The 21,934-nt window shown below is 46.1% G+C and overlaps 1 protein-coding gene across 4 annotated transcripts in view; it reads right to left on the bottom strand.

Moving 5' to 3' along the window:
* Window positions 1–20,776, bottom strand: part of AK7 (adenylate kinase 7) — a 57,457-nt gene extending 36,681 nt beyond the window's left edge. Inside the window, exons 1-5 of one of the 4 annotated variants that reach the window (XM_021099677.1) lie at window positions 20,595–20,776; window positions 14,198–14,386; window positions 10,716–10,824; window positions 5,137–5,231; window positions 884–994 (exon numbers count right to left, since the gene is read on the bottom strand). In XM_021099677.1, the coding sequence (XP_020955336.1) occupies window positions 884–994; window positions 5,137–5,231; window positions 10,716–10,824; window positions 14,198–14,386; window positions 20,595–20,699 (609 nt within the window). In that variant the 5' untranslated portion in view covers window positions 20,700–20,776. The remainder of the gene's footprint in view (window positions 1–883; window positions 995–5,136; window positions 5,232–10,715; window positions 10,825–14,197; window positions 14,387–20,594) is intronic. The other 3 variants (XM_021099678.1, XM_021099676.1, XM_021099675.1) reach the window with 3 other exon arrangements.

Here is a 21,934-nt window from a genome sequence, read left to right as displayed (position 1 = left end):
GTGGGCCAGGACCTGGGCGGGTGCCTATTGGGGTGAACCTGAAGCTTGGAGGTTGGTGGGTATGAGGCCATGGAAACTAAACGCAGAGGTGGGTGTAACGTAGTTTACTGAATCAGTGGTGTGAAGGGAAATTGTCATTGCTTGGATCTGAAATAAAAATCCAATGGTTTTCTTTTTTGTTTGTTTGTTTGGCCTTTTTTTTTTTTTTTCTTTTTAAGGCCACACCTGCAGCCTATGGAGATTCCCAGGCTAGGTGTTGAATTGAAGCTGTAGCTGCCAGCCTACACCACAGCCACAGCAATGCAGGATCTGAGCCACACCTGCGACCTACACCACAGCTGACTACACCACCCACTGAGCGAGGCCAGGGATTGAACTCACATCTCATGGATCCTAGTCGGGTTCATTAGCCGCTGAACCATAAAAGGAACTCCCCAATGGTTTCATTTATTGAAAAAATAATGCTCGGAGTTCCCGTCATGGCTCAGTGGTTAACGAATCTGACTAGGAACCATGAGGTTGTGGGTTTGATCCCTGACCTCCCTCAGTGGGTTAAGGATCCGGCATTGCTGTGAGCTGTGGTGTAGGTTGCAGATGAGGCTCGGATCCCGTGTTGCTGTGGCTGTGGTGTTGGCCAGTGGCTACAGCTCCGATTAGCCCCCAGCCTGGGAACCTCCACATGCGGCCCTAGAAAAGGCAAAAGACAAAAAAAAAAAAAAAAAAAAAAAAAAAAAAAAAAAGAAAGAAAGAAAAAGAAAAAATAATGCAGAGATGGGGAGCAAGCTGAGATGCACAGCAAGTGTGTGAAACAGTCCTGACCGTTCCATCACGAGCTGCCTCAAAAAGAGCTGTCTGACCTAAACGCTCCACTACTGAGACTTACATTTTTCCCAAGTTTGAGAACCATTTTTTCAGCATTTATGTGGTCCAGAAAATTAGGGTGGTGCTTTCTTCTTCGATAATCCTCTTCAGTAAATGGAATCTCAGTATCATCCTAGGAGAGAAAAAAGCCAGACTCCATGTGTTAGAGCCACGTAAACCTCTAAGCCTAAAGATGCTGGGGCGACTGTTGCTTTAAGCTCAAGTAAAGCATTCTAAAAACTACAGTTTAGGTGTTCCCATGGTGGCTCAGTGGTGACGAACCTGCCTAGTATCCATGAGGATTCGAGTTCGATCCCTGGCCTCACTCCATGGATTAAGGATCCGGCGTTGCCGTGAGCTGTGGTGTAGGTTGCAGATGCTCGGATCTGGCGTTGCTGTGGCTGTGCTGTAGGCTGACTGCTGTAGCTCTAATGCGACCCCTAGCCTGGGAACCTCCATATGCTGCGGATGCAGCCCTAAAAAACAAACAAACAACAAAAAACCAAAAAACAAACCATCTCTTAATGTGCTTCATGTTTTAATTGGAATTGTGCGTGTGAGTGAGTTCTTCTCTTTTCCACGCTGCCCCTTTCCCTCCCATCAGTCCCACTTTAATGAGAACACACCGTGTGCAAGTTTCTGTCTTGGGCTTTTAACGGCTCCATCAGATGATATCAGTTGGCCCTAAGAGTCAGGAATGAAAGGTATTTCTCCACCATCCACTGAGTTGTTCATCCATGATATAGAGCGTCCCCCAAGTCCACCCAGAGGTAGAGGGCCTACTTGGAGAGAATTTCTAAAACATAGTTCAATCAGGAGCCTTTCAATCACAGCACCCGGTCCAATTTTATTTTATTTTATTTTATTTTATCTTATTTTATTTTATTTATTTTATTTATTTTATTTTATTTTATTTTAGGGCCACCCCTATGGCATACGGAGGTTCCCAGGCTAGGGGCCAAATCAGAGCTGCGGCTGCAGGTCTACACCACAGCCACAGCGACATCGTGTCCTTGACCTACACCACAGCTCGAGACAACACTGGATCCTTGATCTACTGAGTGAGGCCAGGAATCAAATCCACGTCCTCATGGATACTAGTCTGTTTCTGAACCTGCTGAGCCACAACGGGAACTTCACACTAGTCTGATTGAAATAACCAGTCCAAAACATCTGAGTCTGGGGCTTACATGAGATGAATCAGAGAGGCAGTCGAAACACAAGGATGACTGGAGCTGAGGGTTGAGACAGGACGAGTAGGCAAGGCCAGGTTACTGGGGTTGGTGGCGCAATGCTGTAAATTAACTATACGTTAGTAATTTAAAAAGTAAATACAGGGGAGTTCCGGTCGTGGCGCAGTGGTTAATGAATCCGACTAGGAACCATGAGGTTGCAGGTTCGATCCCTGCCCTTGCTCAGTGGGTTAAGGATCCGGCGTTGCCGTGAGTTGTGGTGTAGGCCGGTGGCTACAGCTCCGATTCGACCCCTGGCCTGGGAACCTCCATATGCCACGAGAGTGGCCCAAGAAAATGGCAAAGAGACAAAAAAAAAAAACCAAAAAACAAAAAACAGTAAAACACGAAAAAAGGAAAAAGAAAAACAATCTTGTGTTTATCTGATATTCAAATGCAGCTGGGTGTCCTCTGTGCCACCTGGCAACCCGACCTACACGGGAGCCGGCGGGCATAGTTCAGAGCTCAGCTAACTATATGCCATGTATTCACTGAGTGTCTACTATGGACAGAGGGGGGAGGTGAGCTAACTCGAGCTTCCCCTCCAAAAAAGAGCTCTCCCTCAGTGTTCCTCGCCGGGGTACCACCACCATGTCCATTGCACACCCACTTCATTCTAGAAGATTGGGCGTGGAGGGGTTTTAAGCATTTTAAGCAGGACTAGAGCACAACCTGCATTATATTTTAATAGGATGACTTAAGCTGTTGGTTGGATTTGGATTGGGAGGAGGAGCTGCCCGTTACAAAGCCATCCTGGAAGTCCACAGACACAAAGAGAGTACGATGGATTTAGGAGACATTTGGGGAGGAATTAGCAGAATTGACTGATGACCTGATTGATGGGCGGGAGTGGGGGCGAGCGATCGACAAGGTGGTGATGACACGGGAGAAAGGCTGAGGGAACAGTGGGAACTCCCACTGTATTAATTTTTTTATTGTAGTTGATTTGCAATGTTCTGCCAATTTCTGCTATACAGCAAGTGACTCATGTATATATGTCTCATACATATATATATATATATATATATATATATGTCCCTTTTTTTTTACTCTTCTTTTCCATAATGGTCTATTTATAGGGGATTGGTTCCCTCTGCTGTACAGTAAGACCTTGTTGCTCATCTTTTTTTTTTTGGTCTTTTTAGGGCCGCACCTGTGGCATATGGAGATTCCCAGGCTAGGGGTCAAATCCAAGCTGCGCCTGCCTGCCTACATCACAGCCACAGCAACGCCAGATCTGAGCTGCATCCACAACCCACGCTGCAGCTTGCAGCATCACCAGACCCTCCGCTGAGCGAGGCCAGGGATTGAACCCGCGTCCTCATGGATACTGGTCGGGTTCTTAACCCAGTGAGCCAATGGGAACTCCACACTCAGGTCTTTCACTGCTGTGTATTGATGTCTGTCGACATTCCTGGAAACCGCCTGCCTCATTAACATCTCATTACAGTGAATGAGCTTTGCCAGAGGCCGCATCCTCTTAGGAGGTGGAGAGCTGCCCCTGCAGGGTGATCCTCCCTTTCTTTAAGGACATTGGCAAAGTCTGTTGGCCTTCTTTTTGGGGGGCGTGGGGGGGGCAGCCTTCATGGCATGTGGATGTCCCTGGACCACAGATTGAACCTGAGCCAATCCAGTGACAATGCCAGATCCTTAACCGATAGGCCACCAGGGAACCCTGGGACCCTCTTTTCAATTGATTATTGCGTTTGACTGATGTGACAAAGTTTTTTTTTTAATTAAAGTATAGTTGATTTACAGTACTGTGCCAATTTCTACTGTATAGCAAAGTGGCTCAGTCATATATATATATATATATATTCTTTTTCTCATATCATTGCCTGTCATGTTCTATCACAAGTGATTGGATGTAGTTGCCTGTGCTGTACAGTAGGACCTCATTGCTTATCCATTCTAAATGTAGTAGTTTGCATCTACTAACTCCAAACTCCCCGTCCATCCCACTCCCTCCCACTCACCCTTGGCAGCCACAAGTCTGTTCTTCAAGTCTGTGAATCTGTTTCTGTTCTGTAGATAGGTTCCTTTGTGCCATATTTTAGATTTCACATATAAGTGATATCATATGGTATTTGTCTCTTTCTGACTTACTTCACTTAGTATGAGAATCTCTCATTGCATCCATGTTGCTGCAAATGGCATTAGTTTGCCCTTTTTTATGGCCGAGTAGTATTCCATTGTGCATATGTGTGACAAAGTTATATGTAAGCCGTACAGCCAAAACTAACGCAACATTGCGAATCGACTATACTCCAATTAAAAACAAATTGTACTGTGATTCAGCACTGACATGAAAGGTAGTTCACAGACACAGAGGCACTGGGGCAGAGCCGCAAATGTAAATCTGACAACAGGAGAGAAAATAAGCAATGCTAGGGCGACGCTGAGAACATATTTTCTTTCAAAATAGTAACCATTTGCGTTTTAGGAAAGGAAAGGACCCAGAGGTAAATGACTTGACTGCTTTTATACTGAGTTATCGTGTGGAAACAGACAGAATGCCGGTGTGAATCAGAGAGACTGGACTTTGAGTATGGAGAAATTTGGGGACTATTATGACCAGTGATTTTCCTTTTCATGTGTGCCCAGGAATGTACATGACAAAAATATAGGTCTAAATAAGCTCGAAAGAGAATTCTTTCAACACATTTAAAATGGACCGTGATAAGCATGTTACAGTTGATTAGAGAGCATTTTCTTTTTCTTTCTAAACGGCATGTAAAACAATGCAGCCCCTGAGAATTGAGTGGCCTTGGAGCTGCTGCTGAGTGCTTTTTACGGGGTAGGGTTCAGGAATGTAAGAATACGCCATCCCCTGTAGAAAGTTCTCTCCCCATGCAGAGTACAAGGAATTGAGGGTAAGAGTTCCCTGGCAGCTTAGAGGTCAAGGACTTGGTGTTGTCACTGCTGTGGCCCAGTTTCCATCCCTGGCCCAAGAACGTCCTCATGCTGCAGGTGTTGACAAAAGCCAAAACCAAGGACTCAAGGGTGAAATGTGGCAGAAAATAAAAGCTAGCGCCCTACTTACCGGGTCCAGGGCTTTGGACCGTGCCCAGGTCATCACTGTGGAGACTAAAATAAACAGCTTCCGCTTTGCGAAATGGCTGGTTTCTTCATTCAGGGCTGTCAGGCCAAAAAAAGAGAGCAGTTACATGGATCTACGCAAAATGTGTTTCAAAATCACATGTACGGAATTCCCAACGTGGTACAGTGGTTAACGAATCCAACTAGGAATGATGAGGTTTTGGGTTCAAACCCTGGCCTCGTTCAGTGGGTTAAGGATCTGGTGTTGCAGTGAGCTGTGGTGTAGGTCACAGATGAGGCTCAGATCCTGCGTTGCTGTGGCTGTGGTGTAGGCCGGTGGCTACAGCTCCAATTAGACCCCTAATCTGGGAACCTCCGTATGCTGTGGGTGCAGCTCTAGAAAACACAAAAATAAATAAATTAAAAAAAAATTTAGAAACCTAAAAAAAAAAAAAAAAAATCATGTGTACTTTTTTTTCTTTCAGGGCTGGACCTGCGGCCTGTGGAAGTTCCTGAGCTACGAGTCAAATCAGAACTGCAGCTGACGGCCTTGACCACAGCCACAGCCACACCAGATTCGAGCCGCATTTGTGACCTACACCTGCAGCTTGTGGCAACGCCGAACGCTTCACCCAGTGGGTGAGCCAGGGATCCAACCTGCATCCTCATGGATACTAGTCAGGTTCTTAACCTGCTGAGCCACAATGGGAGCGCTATCTAACTAGCAATGACTTGAAGTGACTCCTCCCTCAAGGAGCAACTTAGCATCGTGATGCTTCGCTGCCTGTCCCCATCTTCGTGCCTGGCCATCTCTCCTGCCAGCTGCCAGACCTCCTGGGAGCCCAGCCTAAAACTTCATCCCCCTCCTGTTACCTGACTTGTACCATTGTGCCTTCGCTTTTTGGAAGGCTCATGATACTGATGACCACAGCGGACATGCACGGGAAAAACTCACGGGCTTTATTGAATTCTTGGCCTCAGTAGATAGTTACCACTGCTATCTCTGCTTTTACATGGAAGGGAAGGGAGGCCCAGTTTGGCCAGAATCATGGACAGAAGCGATGAGGCCGAGTCTAAGCCAGCAGCCTCGTTGCCCAGCCTGTGCTCTCCCACGGTGGCCCATGTCCAGCCGTAGGGAGAGCGGAGCAGGAGGCCCCAAATCAGAGGGCAAGGCCATCCTTTTTTGTTTTTTTTGCCATTAAAAAAAAAGAGTATAGTTTCTGGGTTTTTTTTTTTTTTTTGGTTTTGGTTTATTTGTCTGTTTTGGCCTTTAGGGCTGCACTTGTGGCAATGGAAGTTCCCAGGCCAGGGGTCTAATGGGAGCAATAGCTGCCGGCCTACACCACAGCTACTGCAATGCAGGATCCAAGCCGAATCTGCGACCTACACCACAGCTCACAGTAAGGCCAGATCCTTAACCCACTGAGCGAGGCCAGGGATCAAACCTGCGTCCTAATGGATGCCAGTTAGATTCTTAATCCACTGAGCCACAACAGGAACTCCAAAAATTGGAGTATATTTAATTTACGATGTTGTGCTAGCTTCAGGTGTACAACAAAGTGATTCAATTATATATATATATATATATACACACACACACACATATATAATCTATTCTTTCTCAGATTCTTTTCCTTTATAGGTTATAATAAGACATTGGATATAGTTCTCTGTGCTATGCAGTAGGTCGTGTTGTTTACCTATTTTATACATAGTGTGTGTACATGCTAATCCCAACCTCCTAATTTATACCCCCCGAAACACACACACCCTGCCGTCAGTAACCATAAGTTTCTTTGCTGTGTCTGTGGGTTTATTTCTGTTTTGTAAATAGGTTCATTCATATCATTTTTTCACATTCCACATTTAAGTGATATCCTATGTTATTTGTCTCTGTCTGGCTTACGTCACTTAGTATGATAAGCTCTAGGTCCTTCCATTTCACTGCAGTTGGCATTATTTCATTCTTTTTTACAGGCATGGGCCTCTTATGAGATCACATAAAGCAGTCCTATTCAGCTTAAGCCCTCATGAAAGGAAGTAATAGGCCGATCCACCCCCTCTCCCCATCTCGGGGAGCGCAGCCCAGGCTGTGGGACTGTGGGCCGAATGTGGGGGCTTTGAAAAGGTGTGGGTACTTGATCATGAACAATCTGTAGAGACTCAAATTAAAAAGAGTGGTGGGAGTTCCTGTTGTGGCTCAGTGGTTAATGAACCCAACTAGCATCCATGAGGACGCAGGTTCGATCCCTGGCCTCACTCAGTGGGTTAAGGATCCGGCGTTGCCCTGAGCTGTGGCGGAGGTTGCAAACGTGGCTCAGATCCTGTGTGGCTGTGGCTGTGGTGTAGGCTGGCAGCTACAGCTCCAATTCGACCCCTAGTCTGGAAACCTCCATATGCCACAAGTGCAGTCCTAAAAAGAAAAAAAAAAAAAAAAAAACTGGTGGCCTGGACCTGTGAGTGTTTGGTGTCTAAAGGGTTAATTGTTTCCGAGGAAGCCTCTGGACATATTTAAGCATTGAGTCTCTTTGAATATTTTATGGCATGTGATTCTACCAAAATATTTTTATTTAAAAAATTTTTTATTCTAGTTGATTTACAATGTTCTGTCAATTTCTGCTGTACAGCAAAGTGACCCAGTTACACACACACACACACACACACACACACATTCTTTTTTCACATTATCCTCCATCATGTTCCATCACAGGTAATTATCTCCTGGTGCTATACAGCAGGATCTCATTGTTTTATAATTTTCCAGAAAAATACACAAACTAATAAGATCTAATTAAATTGTCAGAGGATATAAGTGACACAGTTACCATGGTGCATTTTTAGTCTCATAAGCCGATTACTTAAATAAGGAGAACAATAAAATACTGACATCTTGAATCTAATAAACTCATGGATTCCAGCCTTAAGATGATGAAGTATTATTGAATTAAGTCTAAGAACACTATGTCCACATATTAATCCCAATTCCAAGGTTAACTTTATTTATTTATTTTTGTCTTTTTGGGGCTGCACCTGCGCAGCACATGGAAGTTCCCAGGCGTGGGGTCGAACTGGAGCTGTTGCTGCCAGCCTACGCCAGAGCTACAGCAATGCCAGAGCCGAGCCGCGTCTGCAACCTGCACCACAACTCAGGGCAATGCCAGATCCTTAACCCACTGAGTGAGGCCAGGGTTCGAACCTGCAACCTCACAGTTCCTAGTTGGATTCGTTTCCGCCTCGCCACAATGGGAACTCCTCAAAGGTTAACTTCAGTTTCTATTTTTATTCTATTAACAGGAGTCACCTCTTTAACTTTGCTCTTTTACCCTTCCTGCTCTGCTATGCTTCAGACTGGCCTATTTTGTGAATGCCTGGCACACTTAGAGGTCTTCTGAGTTATCCTTTTCTATTTATGATCATTTTAATGGGTCTAAAATTATCTACTTAGGAGTTCCCTGGTGGCTCAGCAGGTTAAGGAGCCAGCATTGTCACTGCTGTGGCTCTGGTTACTGCTATGGCTCAGTTTTGATCTCTGGCTCAGGAACTCCCGCATGCCAGTGGTGCAGCCAAAAAACAAACAAAAAAAAAACCCCCAAAAAACTCCCAAAATTACCTGCAAACAAAGAAAACATTTTATCCATTTATGTGAATGTTTTCTTGCATTTCTACTGCTTTATTTCTTCAGTTGCCTACCTTCGACAATATCTGTGAAAGGCAGGTAGAAGAATTCTTTTGTATTAAAATACTTGAGAAGTTAAACATTTATGACAAAAATGGGAGTTTCCATTTCGGCTCAGCAGTAACGAACTCCACTAGTATCCATGAGGACATGGGTTCGATCCCTGACCTCCATCACTAGGCTAAGGATCCAGTGTTGCCGTGAGCTATGGTGTAGGTCACAGATGTGGCTAGGACCTGGCCTTGCTGTGGCTGTGGTGTAGGCCAGCAGCTGTAGCTCTGATTTGACCCCTAGCCTGGGAACTTCCATATGCCAAGGGTGTGGCCCTAAAAAGCAATTAATAACTAAATAAACAAAATATCACACTGTGAGCAGAAATTATCCATTGTAAATAACTGTACTTCAATAAAACTTTTTAAAACGAAAAAAAAACAATACTGCTTTTAAAAAACTTTATGTCTATCTTTCTAATATTCAAAATGCTAATATTAGCTGTCGTGTAGGCCGGCAGCTGTAGCTCCAATTAGACCCCTAGCCTGGGAACCTCCATATGCCGTGGGTGTGGTCCTAAAAAACAGAAAACTAAAAAAAATAAAAAATATAAAGAAGATTGTGAGTATACCTTATAAAGAAAATATCAGTTTCCCAAGCCTGACACAAAATGAGAATTCAATAAGCATTAGGTCTGATGATTATTTTAGGTGGTGCAATTATCTTAGAGAGTGCAATTATATATCATCTATAAATACTTGCAAAGGGACAAAATTCAGAAATTAGGCTTTAAAAATCTCTGTTCCCAAAGAGGACGCATGGCTCGTGTTTTTGATTTGTTATCTTGCTGAAGGAAACTTGGGCCCAGAGTTATAAATGAGAAATCAAACATTCTAAGCTCTGGAGGACTCCCACACACCCGCAGAGAGCACTTGCCCATCGTGACTTCTCAGACATTCCTCAGGCTTCTCTCCATTTCTTTGAACTTCAGCCAAAATAGAGCTTTGCTCTTGGTCTTATTCAGGGGCTGGCGATGTATTTTCCCTGTTTTTGTAAATAAAGTTTTATTGGAATCCAGCCCATTCATTTACATATTGTCTATGGCTACATTCTTGCTACAAAGGCAGAGGAGTTGGCTTGAAAAGCCAAAAATATTTACTCTCTGGCCTTTTACAGAAAAAGCTTGCTGACCCCTGAACAAATCTGCTGGAAACAAAGATGCTGAGGTGTAAAAAATACTGAAAAGTAAGGCGTTCTGTGTCTTTTTGGATGTCCTCCTAGTCTACAATGACAATTCAAAGAAGCTGATTTGCTCCAACCTAGTAACGAGATTGAGCCCGAGTCTCCTCTGCAGCCAGCTGCTGCAGTCAGATTCTTAACCCATTGTGCCACAGAGGGAACTCCTCATTACCTTTTTCAAAGCATTTTAAAAATGAAGGGAGTTCCCTGGTGGCCTAGTGGCTTAAGGATCCACTGTTGTCACTGCTGTGGTGCAGGGGTGGTTTTTTTTGTCTTTTTAGGGCCACACATGCAGTATATGGAAGTTCCCAGGCTAGGGGTCGAATCAGAGCTGCAGCTGCCAGCCTTCGCCACCGCCACGGAAATCTGGGATCCAAGCCGAGATGTCGACCTACATCACAGCCACGTACCTAAGCTCGTGATCTTAGGTACCATTTCTGCGTGCTGCATTCTAATACGAATCCGTTTTTGCTCACATAAACTCTTAACAAAAATTGAATATGCCTCAGTTTATCATTTAACACGATCCACAGGCACAGCCATGGGTCTGATTTCACTTCTTGTTTTAAGTGAGTATCAGATCAGTTGGTCCTCATTTGCCTCGTGTTCCTTAGCTGATTCTTCAGTAAACTGCACAAAGTCATGTCCCTGGAGATCAGAGGGTGCATCTCACTGACCAGAGACAGCCCAGACGGCTTCCTCCACTTGCTGGGGGTGCTCGGTGATGTTATAAATGATAACATCACACTCCAGCAGGTGCATGAGAAGGTCTTCTCGAGAGATGGCCTGAAAGAGAAAGACAACCACATGGATGGACCTAGAGACCATCGGACTAAGTGGAGAGAGTCAGAGAAAGACAAATATCATAACATCTCACTTACATGTGGAATCTAATTTTGAAATGAAACAAATGACCTTATTTACAAAACAGAAACAGGAGTTCCCACTGTGGCACAATGAGTTAAGAATCTGACTGCAGTGGCTCCAGTTGCTACAGAGGTGCGGTTTCAATCCCTGGCCTGGTGCAGTGGGTTAAAGATCCAGCATTGCCGCAGCTGTGACCTAAGCCACTGACGCAGCTCGGATTCAGTCACTGGTCCGGGAACTTCCATATGCCATAGGTACAGCCATTAAAAAAAGAAGGAAAGAAAGAAAGAAAAAAAGGAAACCCAAACCCAGAAACAGAGTCACTTTTTTTTTGTTTTGTTTTGTCTTTTGTCTTTTTAGGGTCACACCTGTGGCATATGGAGGTTCCGAGGCTAGGGGTCGAATCAGAGCTGTAGCTGCCGGCCTACACCACAGCCACAGCAACTTGGGATCTGAGCCATGTCTGTCACCTACACCACAGCTCACAGCAACGGCAGATCCTTAACCCACTGAGTGAGCCAGGGATCAAACCCGAACCCTCATGGTTGCTAGTAGCGTTTGTTAACCACTGAGCCACGACGGGAACTCCTAAAATATTTTTTATTATAGTTGATTACTAGATGCTCTGTCAATTTCTGCTGTATAGCAAAGTGACACGGTCATACATATACAGATATACATTCTTCTTCTCACATTATACCACGTATAAAACAGATAACCAACAAGGCTCTAGTGCATAGCACAGGGAAAACTGCTAAATATTCTACCTATACAGGGAAAGAATCTGAAAAAAAAATTAATAGGAGTTCCCCTCATGGCTCAGTGATTAACGAATCTTACTAGGAACCATGAGGTTGCAGGTTCGATCCCTGGCCTTGCTCAGTGGGTTAAGCATCCGGCATTGCCGTGAGCTGTGGTGCAGGTCGCAGATGTGGCTCGGATCCTGGCTCGGATCCCACGTTGCTGTGGCTCTGGCGTAGGCCGGCATCTACAGCTCCAATTACACCCCTAGCCTGGGAACCTCCATATGCCGCAGGAGTGGCCCTAGAAAAGGCAAAAGACAAAAAAAAAAAAAAAAAGAAAAAAAAAGAAAAAAAATTAATATATGTATTTGTATAACTGAATCACTTTGCCATACACCTGAAACTAACACAACGTGGTAAAGCAGCTATACTCCAAAACTACAATAGCAATGACCAAAAGAAAGTTGACAGCCACTTGCTGCAAGAAGCAAACAAAGTAACCTTAATGTTTAGATGGGAACAATTCCCAAATTAGTAAGCTGCCTGGAAGTTTCCACAGGAAACATTTGCAGAGGGTTTCTATTTAAAGGAAAATGTTGGCTCTCTTCTGTGTGTAGTTTTCAAGTAACAAAGAAGTCTATGAAAATAGCTGGGAAGAGGTGATGACAGCAGTTGCAACATGTTCTTAGGTACTATTTCTGCATGCTGTTTAAACTCCCATTCAGGAGGGAAGACTCAGGAGTTCCCGTTGTGGCTCACTGGTTAACGAACCCAACTAGCATCCATGAGGATGTGGGTTCGATCTCTGGCCTCCCTCAGTGGGTTAAGGATCCAGCATTGCCGGGAGCTGTGGTGTAGGTTGCAGACACAGCACAGACCCCGCATTGCTGTGGCTCTGGCACAGGCTGGCGGCTACAGCTCCAATTGGACCCCTACCCTGGGAACTTCCATGTGCCATGGGTGTGGCCCTAAAAGACCGAAGAAAAAAAAAAAAGCAGGGGAGAAGACTCAGAACGCACTGGAAGAAAACGTGAGGCATTTAAAACTAACTCGATCTCGAGGCAAGTTTATTTGAGTAACCATGGATCATGAATCACTCGGAAGGGCTGATGAGTGATTCACGTGGGTTACTTCAGAATCCTCAAGATGTGATTAATCTGTTCTCATTTGAGGTGTAAGGCACTTGATCAGAGTTGACAGTTGGGAATATTTTATTTGATTGTTATTCTTATTCTTGTTATTATTTTGACTCTTCTGTCCACACGTGCAGCATATGGAAGTTCCCAGGCCAGGAGTCAAATTAGAGCTGTAGCTAATGGCCTACACCACAGCCACAGCAACGCGGGATCTGACCCACATCTGTGACCTACACCACAGCTCACGGCAATGCCGGATCCTAAACCCACTGAGCAAGGCCAGGGATGGAACCTGAAACCTCATGGTTCCTTGTTGGATTCGTTAACCACTGAGCCATGATGGGAACTCCTATCTGTGGGTCTTTAAAGTGGCCAATACAGGAGTTCCCTTTGTGGTGCAGCAGAAATGAATCCAACTAGCATCCAACCACAACTAGATTGTGGTTCCATCCCTGGCCTTGCTCAGTGGGCTAAGGATCCTGCGTTGCTGTGGCTGTGGCGTAGGCCTGCAGCTGCAGCTCTGAGTCAACCCCTAGCCTGGGAGACTCTACGTGCCGCGGTGTGGCCCTAAAAAAAAAAAAAGTGTCCAATACACATTCACTGCACCAAATTCAGGTATAAACAGTGAGTGGGGAGGGAGATCTCAACTCACACAAAGAGCGGGGAGAGTGGACAGGAGCCACGTCTCTAGAGTGATGAGGGCGGCGACTTGAGGATTCCCTGACCAAGGGCTGTGGGAGGCGGGGGAGCCAATATAAAGAATGTCTCCCCACGCGGCAGCCCTGCAAGGGTTAGGGGCTGACCTCCAGCACCTCCTGACAGGAGCTCAGGGTGGCGCTCAGGAAGGAGGCACTCTGTGTGCTGGAGAAACACGACAGTACAGGCCTTCACACAGGTTAAGTATTTCCAAGAGAATTTTTTTTTTTTCTTTTTAAGGCTGCACCTGCAGCATAGGGAAGTTCCCAGGCTAGGGGTCGAATTGGAGTTGCAGCTGCCAGCCTACACCACCGCCACAGTTCATGGCCACACTGGATCCCTAACCTGCTGAGCGAGGCCAGGGATTGAACCCGCATCCTCATGGATCCTGGTAGGGTTCGTTTCCGCTGAGCCACAATGGGAACTCCCAGGAGAATGCCCAATTTCCGGCATCTTCTCATTCCTAGCAAATTAGATCCAAACTCTCTAAGAATTTCTAATTTATTTGCTGCAGGCAAGCCTTTAACTTGGAGACAGTGAGCATTCATCTCCATCCTAGAGGAAGACCTGTCCCAACCTTCTCCTCTCACCTCCCCCACCTGCTCACAGGGCAGGAGAGAGTAGATGAGAAGCAAAGAGTAATGACACACGGTCAGGGCATCAGAGCAAAAGGTGGCTCTAGCCTCTGTCCCTCTTGGCAGCACGCCCGGCACTCACACAGTAGGTCTCCATGGCGAAGTCGGGCCGGGGGCTTTCCGGCTTGGAAAGCGTGCCCACGATCTGGAACGTGCCTTCCTTCAGTTTGGCCAAGGAGGCGTCCAGCATGGTGGATTTATATTCGTCTTCCTCTTCCTCCTCTTCGGTGATGTCTTCAAGGGAAGCTCCAAGGACACAGTTAGAAAGAAACTGCAAAAAAGCAAACGGAAATTTCCCAACTACTCAGAACCCCTGAGGATGAGGCCAATCAACGCAAGATGATTCTAAAGCCTAAGCTTTACCGAGGGCTTGCCAGCCGTGCCACTCATCACAGCTAGTGCTAACACCCCGTATCTCGTTGAAATGGGTTTAATTCCCATAACAGCACAGGGAGGTGGGTACTCTTATGATCTCCCATTTTATGGGCAAGGAATATGGGCTCAGAGAGGGTAGAGGCTTGTGAAGGGTATTATCCTGCCCTGGCAACAGGCAGAGCTGGGCAAAATTCATGACCGGCCTTTTGTCCAACAGCAACGTAGAAATGGAACAAGATCCACTTAGGGAACTTCAATTTGTCAGTGGCCACAGTAACAAGAGTAGGAAGAAATACATGAACTTTAGGTAATGTTTTACTTAATATATCCAAAATACTATCAGCTTAACATGTTATTGTTATAAACATTATTTTGATATTATATATTCTTTTTCCCATATAGTAAGTGTTTGAAAGTCGACGTGCGTTTTAAATTTACAGCACATCTCCACTGGGACTAAGAGCTACATTGAAATGTTCAAGAAGGAGTTCCCGTTGGCTCAGTAGTAACGAACCCAACTAGTGTCTATGAAGAAGTGGGTTCGATCCCTGGCCTCTCTCAGTGGGTGAAGGATCCAGTGTTGCCCTGAGCTGTGGTGTAGGTCACAGATGCAGCTCAGATCCAGCATTGCTGTGGCTGTGGTATAGGCCGGCAGCTGCAGCTCAGATTTAACCTCTAGCCTGGGAACATCCACCAGCCGCATGTGATGCTCTAAAAAGACAAAAAAAAAAAAAAAGTTCAATAGCCACACACAGTAGTGGCCAGTGGCTATGAATAATGACATAGAATGAGGCAGGCTACATTTCTTCCCTTATTTTACAAAAGCTATCTTTGTGAGTGGTTTATGGCATGTTCATAAGCTTCATATATATCATACATATGTAAATATATGCATATATAAGTGGAAATAATTTTAATTGTATATTAAACGTGTAATTTGTAGATTAAACGTATGAAATAATCATGGTGATATCACAGCTTGGGAGTTAACACATAACAAAACCAAACAAAAAGTCCCACTTTATTAATTTTGATAAAAAACAATCCAAGTTAGGCGTTCCCGTCGTGGCTCAGCAGAAATGAATCCAACAAGTTTCCATGAGGACATGGGTTCAATCTCTGGCCTTGATCAGTGGGTTAAGGATCCAGCATTGCCATGAGCTGTAGTGTAGGTCGAAGACGAGGCTCGGATCCAGTGTTGCTGTGGCTGTGGTGTAGGCTGGCAGCTACAGCTCCAATTCAACCCCTAGCCTGGGAACCTCCATATGCCACAGGGGCCGCCCTAAACTGACAAAAAATTAAAAATAAACATAAAAATAAAAAAAGCAATCCAAATTTGTAGGCAAGGTATCAGTTCAACCTCTTATTGGAATTTATTTTCCCCAAGTATGCCATATATATTTTCATTTATCTCTCAAAGTACATATTCAGTTTTACCGTCCCATTTCACAGGTGAGGCGATTGATGCGAAGCAGTAAGTAATTTGCCCAAGATGTATGGGGAGGGAGGGGTGAAGTTGGACCTTTTGAAATGATCCCCAAGGCTGCATTGGGGACACACCTTGACACACTACTCTGTCCCAGAGACCTGGGGGAGATGGGACTGGGGTGGCCTTGCCCAGCTGGACCTGAGGACAAGAGACATGGTTTCCATATTTTTCATATGCTTTCTATTCCTACTCCCAGGTTGCTTAGTGCAGACAACAGCAATTACTTGGAATGTGAGAAAAGTGAGGTCCTGGTTTGTTAAAGAATAATGAGAAATGTCTCTTATTGATAAGCTTTTGAAAAAAATCTGCAGACTGGAGTTCCCTTGTGGTGCAGCGGTTAAGGATCTGGCATTGTCACTGCAGCAGCTCAGGTTGCTGCTGTGGTGTGGTTTGATCCCTGGCCCGAGAACTTTTGAATGCCATAGGTAGGGCTGAAAATTAAACAAACAAACAACTCCCCCCCCCCAAAAAAAACCACCTCTGCAAACTAAAAAAAGGGTGTATTTTCAAAATATAATGTTGCAAAAAAAAAATAAAGATCAAAAGGGGGTATTAAATTCCCTTCCCTCCCTCCCTCCTAATCTCAATCATGCCCCCTTCCTTTAAGTATTCCAGTTGTTATCACTGGGTTTAGAACATAAACCAGGAGTTCCTGTTGTGGCCCAGTGGGTCAAGAACCTGACTAGTGTCCATGAGGATTTGGGTTCGATCCTTGGTCTTGCTCAGTAGGTTAAGGATCTGGCATTGCTATGAGCTGTGGTGTAGGTCACAGATGCAGCTTGGATCTGGTGTTGCTGTGGCTGTGGTGTAGGCCGGCCGTTGCAGCTCTGATTTGTCCCCTAGTCTGAGAACTGCCAAAAAAATACTTCTTAAAAAAAAAAAAAAAAAAAGACGTGGGCCTTTGTGCTTGCCTCTGCTTTGTTAATTTATGTCACAGACATGGTAGAATGCTGACTAAGCATGAGGCACTGTTCAGTTGCTGCGTAGGGCTGCATTCTAACTCTCATGGTTCCTTTCTCCCATAAAATCAAAATGATCCTTTGTGACTGTGTGTCTCTAAAGACACACGGATTTTTTTCCTCTTTCTTTTTTGGCTGCCCCGAGGCCTATGGAGTTCCTCGGGCCAGGGATCAGATCCCAGCCAAGCCATAGCTGCAACCTAAGCCACAGCTGTAGCAATACCAGATCCTTAACCCACTGTGCCGGGCCGGGGATCAAACCTGCGTCCTAGCACTCCCAAGAGGCCGCTATTCCTGGGGTGCCACAGCAGGAACTCCAACACACAGTTTAATTAATTGACTTCCTTCTGACTTTACTCTTCATCCCCACGTTCATTGCACCCTGACCACTCTCTCCTCTGCAACCAGACTCCCAGCTCAGAACATCTGTGTTTGCCGTGCCTCTAGGAACTAGCTCCTGGGGCTGGACCCTCACCCTGTGTATTTCAGATTAAATGTCCCTTTCCAGGGAGCCCTTTCAAGCCACTCTAGTGAAAGCAACTGTTTGCACCCACCAGCCAGCATCTTTTATCCTCTTTCCTTCAGAGTACTTCCCACGTGTTGAATTATATCTGGTTTATTCTAAAAATTATTTATTGTTTGTCCTCTTCTAGAGAGGGAGGATTCCTCAAGGGCAAAAATCTTTTTGGTCTTATTTACAGTGCCTGCCATTTAGTGGAAGCTCATGAATAAATAAGCTGCATCCTGTGCCCCGAGGTGATAATAGTTAAGTGACTTGTGTATTCTTAGAGACATTTTTAATATATTACCTATCATTTATCCAGCTACCTAGCTTCACATATTTGTATCTTGTTGAAAGACAAATAAGTTCTCACTACCCCTTCCCATCTTTCTTTTTTTTAAGGGCTACACCTGCACCATATGGAGGTTCCCAGGCTAGGGGTCAAATCTGAGAGCTGCAGCTGCCAGCCTACACCACAGCCACAGCAAAGCGGGATCTGAGTCATGTCTGCGACCTACACCACAGCTCAGGCAACATCGGATCCTTAACCCACTGAGCCAGGCCAGGGATCAAACTTGTGTCCTCCTAGATACTAGTCGGGATGTTATGCTAAGCCACCACGGGAACTCCCTGGAGACATTTTCTGTATCTATCTATCTATCTATCTATCTATCTATCTATCTATCTTCATTAGATTTTTTTAATTTTAATTTTTAAAATTTTATTTACTTTTTTGTTTTTAGGGCTGCACCCTCGGCATATGGAAGTTCCCAGGCTAGGGGCTAAACCAAGCTGTAGCTGCTGGCCTACACCACAGCCTCAGCAACATCGGATTCTTAATATACTGAGGGGGGCCAGGGATCAAACCCCTGGATCCATCCTCATGGATACTAGTCAGATTCATTTCCACTGCGCCAGAAGGGGAACTTTATTATATTTGTATCTATCTTGTTGAAAGATACAAAGTCATGCTACTCCTTCCTGTCTTTTTGTTATTGCTGATAGTTGGTTGTTTTTTTTTTTTTTTCCCCTTTCCTTTTTTGGCTGCCCTGAAGCACACAGAGTCCCTGGGCAGGGATCAGATAGGAGCCACGGTTTTGACCTACGCCAGTCCAGATCCTTTTAACTCACTGTCGTGGCAGGGGATCAAACCTGCCCCACCAAGCCTGTTGCACCACAGTTAATGCACAGAATTCCAGCATTAAGTTTTATTTTGAAGCATCCAGAAGTTCCCAGACTGGGGATTGAATCTGCACCACAGCAGTGACAAACGCTGGGTCCTTAACCGCTGGGCCACCAGGGATCTCCATTGAGTTCTGTCCTTGTCCCTTCTTTCCCCACTTTCCTGGGAATGTGGACGATATATCCTTTATTTTTAGTCCCTTCTAGTAGGTATATATAATATATTATACTATCAATATATTGTTTATCATAAGTAATTACATGTTACATATAGATATACTCTTTTTACATGTAAGTTATATATTTAAATCTATTTTTTTTGGCTTGACCAACTTTAAACGGCGTGCTGAGTGGAATAGTGAGCTTGGGAATGGGACTGTATCTGCAGTGTAATCTGGTTAAAGTGAGGTCATACTGGATTAAAGTAGCCTTGAATCTAGTGACTCGTGTCCTTATTAGAAGAGGGAAATCTGGCCAGAGAGACCCCGAGCGAGAACACCATGTAATGATAGAGGCAGAGACTGAGTAACGAGTCTACAGCCAAGGGATGCCTAGAGCTGTCGGCAACCAGCAGAAGCTAGGAGAGAAGCCTGGGCCAGACTCTCTCCTAGAGCCTCCAGGAGGAACCGATCCTACCGACACCTTGATTTTAGACTCTTGGCCTCCTTAACTGGGGGAGACTCTGTGGCTTTCAGCTGCTCAGTTTGCGGTGATTTGTTACCACAGCCCTAGGAAAACAATACAGATGACATGCGTGGTGGCCTCATCTTATTTGTCATCTGAAAGTGTGAACGTTAACCTCACAGAAGTCTGCCCAAGGTGAGTTTCGTCTTCTCTGTATCCAGTGGGTAGAAGTAAGGTCAATGCGTCCTACTCAGGAAAATGACAAAATCATGAATCAGGGCTTTCTTTTGGCTACTGAACCTTTAAAGATGAAGGGCCCCCAGGGACTTGTTTTTGAACTTCATTTTCCAGGGCTAAAGATGGTGAAAGGTGGCGTTCCCGTCGTGGCTCAGCGGTTAACAAACCCGACCAGCATCCAGGAGAACATCCAGTTTGCTCCCTGGCCTCACTCAGTGGGTTAAAGATCTGGCGTTAAGGATCTGGTGTAGGTCGAAGATGTGGCTCAGATCTGGCGTTGCTGTGGCTGTGGTGCAGGCGGGTGGCTATAGCTCCGATTGGACTCCTAGCCTGGGAACCTCCATATGCCCTGGGTGAGGCTCTGAAAAGCAAAAATAAATAAATAAATATATATTTTTAAAAAATAGTGAAAGGTGAGGAAGCTTAATGGGACTTGGGGTCCTAAATAGTCTCTTGCCACATAATGCTAAAACCGTATGTTGAAGGGATGAGTGAAGGAAAATGCCCCGTGGCTGGTATAATCATTGAACTTTTTTTTTTTTGGCCACCCGTGGCCCAGGCCAGGGATCAGATCCGATCCCAGCCTCAGCTGCGACCTACGTGGGGTCCTTTAACCCACTGTGCCATGCCAGGCATGGAATCTGCGTCCTGGCGCTGCAGAGCCGCCGCCCATTCCCATGTGCCTAGCGGGAACTCGCCATTGGATTTCTTTCTCGGTCAGTTGCCTGCTTTAGACAAGTTGGCGGAGCGCAAAGAGAAGCAGGCTAGGAGGTCGGAGACCTGGGCCCCGTGTCCAGGTCCTGCCCCTAACTCACTAGGTGATTCTGGACAAGCCCCTTTCTCCCTCCAAGCCTCGGTTTCCCTTCACTGACAGGGGGGAGCCAGGGCTGGACCCGCAACTGCCAAACGCCTGGGTTTCCAGGTGGGGCGCTTGTTTAACCTGGATGCAGACTGATGAGCAAGGGGCACTGGCTCAGCCCAGCACGAAGGACCACCCTTAGCGGAGGCCCTGATAGTGCCCAGTGGCTCAAGCCCTCGCTGGGTTCAAGGGCCTGAGGCTGGGAGCCTGGGAGCTGGGGGCTGAGTTTCTGTTCTACCCGCTGCTGCTCACCTTCCCGATGTTTCTGCTGCTGTACGAGTCCAGCAGGTTTATAAACACCCTCTGGATCCGGATAGCTTTCTCCGTCGTGGCAGAAGCTGCCTCCTCTTCAGCCATGGTGGGAGCCTCGCTGGTTGCTAAGGAGAAAGAGTCCCTTTGGTTGCCAGGGAGGTGGGGCCGGGGCCCTAATATCGCGGGGCCCAGCAGGCTCTGCGGGGGCGGGGCCTGGGGCTCTGGGCGAGACAGTCCCGGGCCGGGGGCGGGGCCGAAGGGTTCCAGCGCCCGAGGGCTTTCAGCGCCCGCCTGCAGGGCCAGCCCCACTCTGCCCAGCTGCTGGCCGGGTGCCTTCTGGCAGGGCGCGCCCTCTATTCCCTTGCCTTTCTTTTATTCGAAAACCCTGGAAACACGTCCCAGTGGCCACTTGACAGGGAAGACTAAAAATATTGATGAACCCGGAGTTTCCGTGGTGGTGCCATGGGTCGTGGATACGGGAGTTGTCACTGCAGGGGTTCGGGTCGCTACTGTGCCGTGGTTTCGATCCCTGGCCCCGGCCTTCCCGGACTTCCTCATGCCGTGGTTTGGCTGAAAACAAAACAAAACAAACAATCTGATGAAAGTCTAGGTCCAGAGTCTAGACCTTCCCTAAAATGAAGTGAATGAACGTGCCCGTGGGGGATGGTCTGACCCGGAGGGCAGGGCAAAATCCTCTACTGCGAAGAATTGTAGCTGTGGAGCTTTCGATGTGGTCCCCACCGTGCTGCCAGCTGCCGCTGGATCCACTGGGCTCCACTGGTTTAGCATTTGAACTGATGAATCACCCACAGCCACAAAGGGCTAGAATTTAGACCTTGCCCTTTGCAAATTAGGGTAGAAGTGCAGTTGCCGGCAATAAAAGGACAAATTAAGAGACACCATTCCATTAGTCCTATCAAAAAACCACAAAGGTCATGGTGGACTGTAATTTTTTTTTTTTTTTTTTTTTTTTTTTTTTTGGCTTTTTAGGGCCACACCCGAGGCACATGGAGTTCCCAGGCTACGGGTCTAATCTGAGCTACAGCTGCCGGCCTACACCACAGCCACAGCAACTCAGGATCTGAGCCATGTCTGTGACCTACACCACATCTCACCGCAACGATGGATCCCTGACCCACTGAGCGAGGCCAGCGATTGAACCAGCATCCTCATGGTTACTAGTAGGATTCACTTCCTCTGCACCACAACGGGAACTCCCAATATTTTTGTGCTTTAAACTTTTTTTTTTTTTTCTTTTACGGCCCCACCTATGGCATATCAAAGTTCCTGGGCTAGGGGTCAGATCAGAACCACAGCTGCTGGCCTTTGCCACAGCCATG

This window comes from Sus scrofa, chromosome 7, assembly GCF_000003025.6.
Source record: "Sus scrofa isolate TJ Tabasco breed Duroc chromosome 7, Sscrofa11.1, whole genome shotgun sequence".
NCBI classification, from domain to species: domain Eukaryota; kingdom Metazoa; phylum Chordata; class Mammalia; order Artiodactyla; family Suidae; genus Sus; species Sus scrofa.
This window is presented reverse-complemented; position numbering and strand designations above follow the sequence as displayed.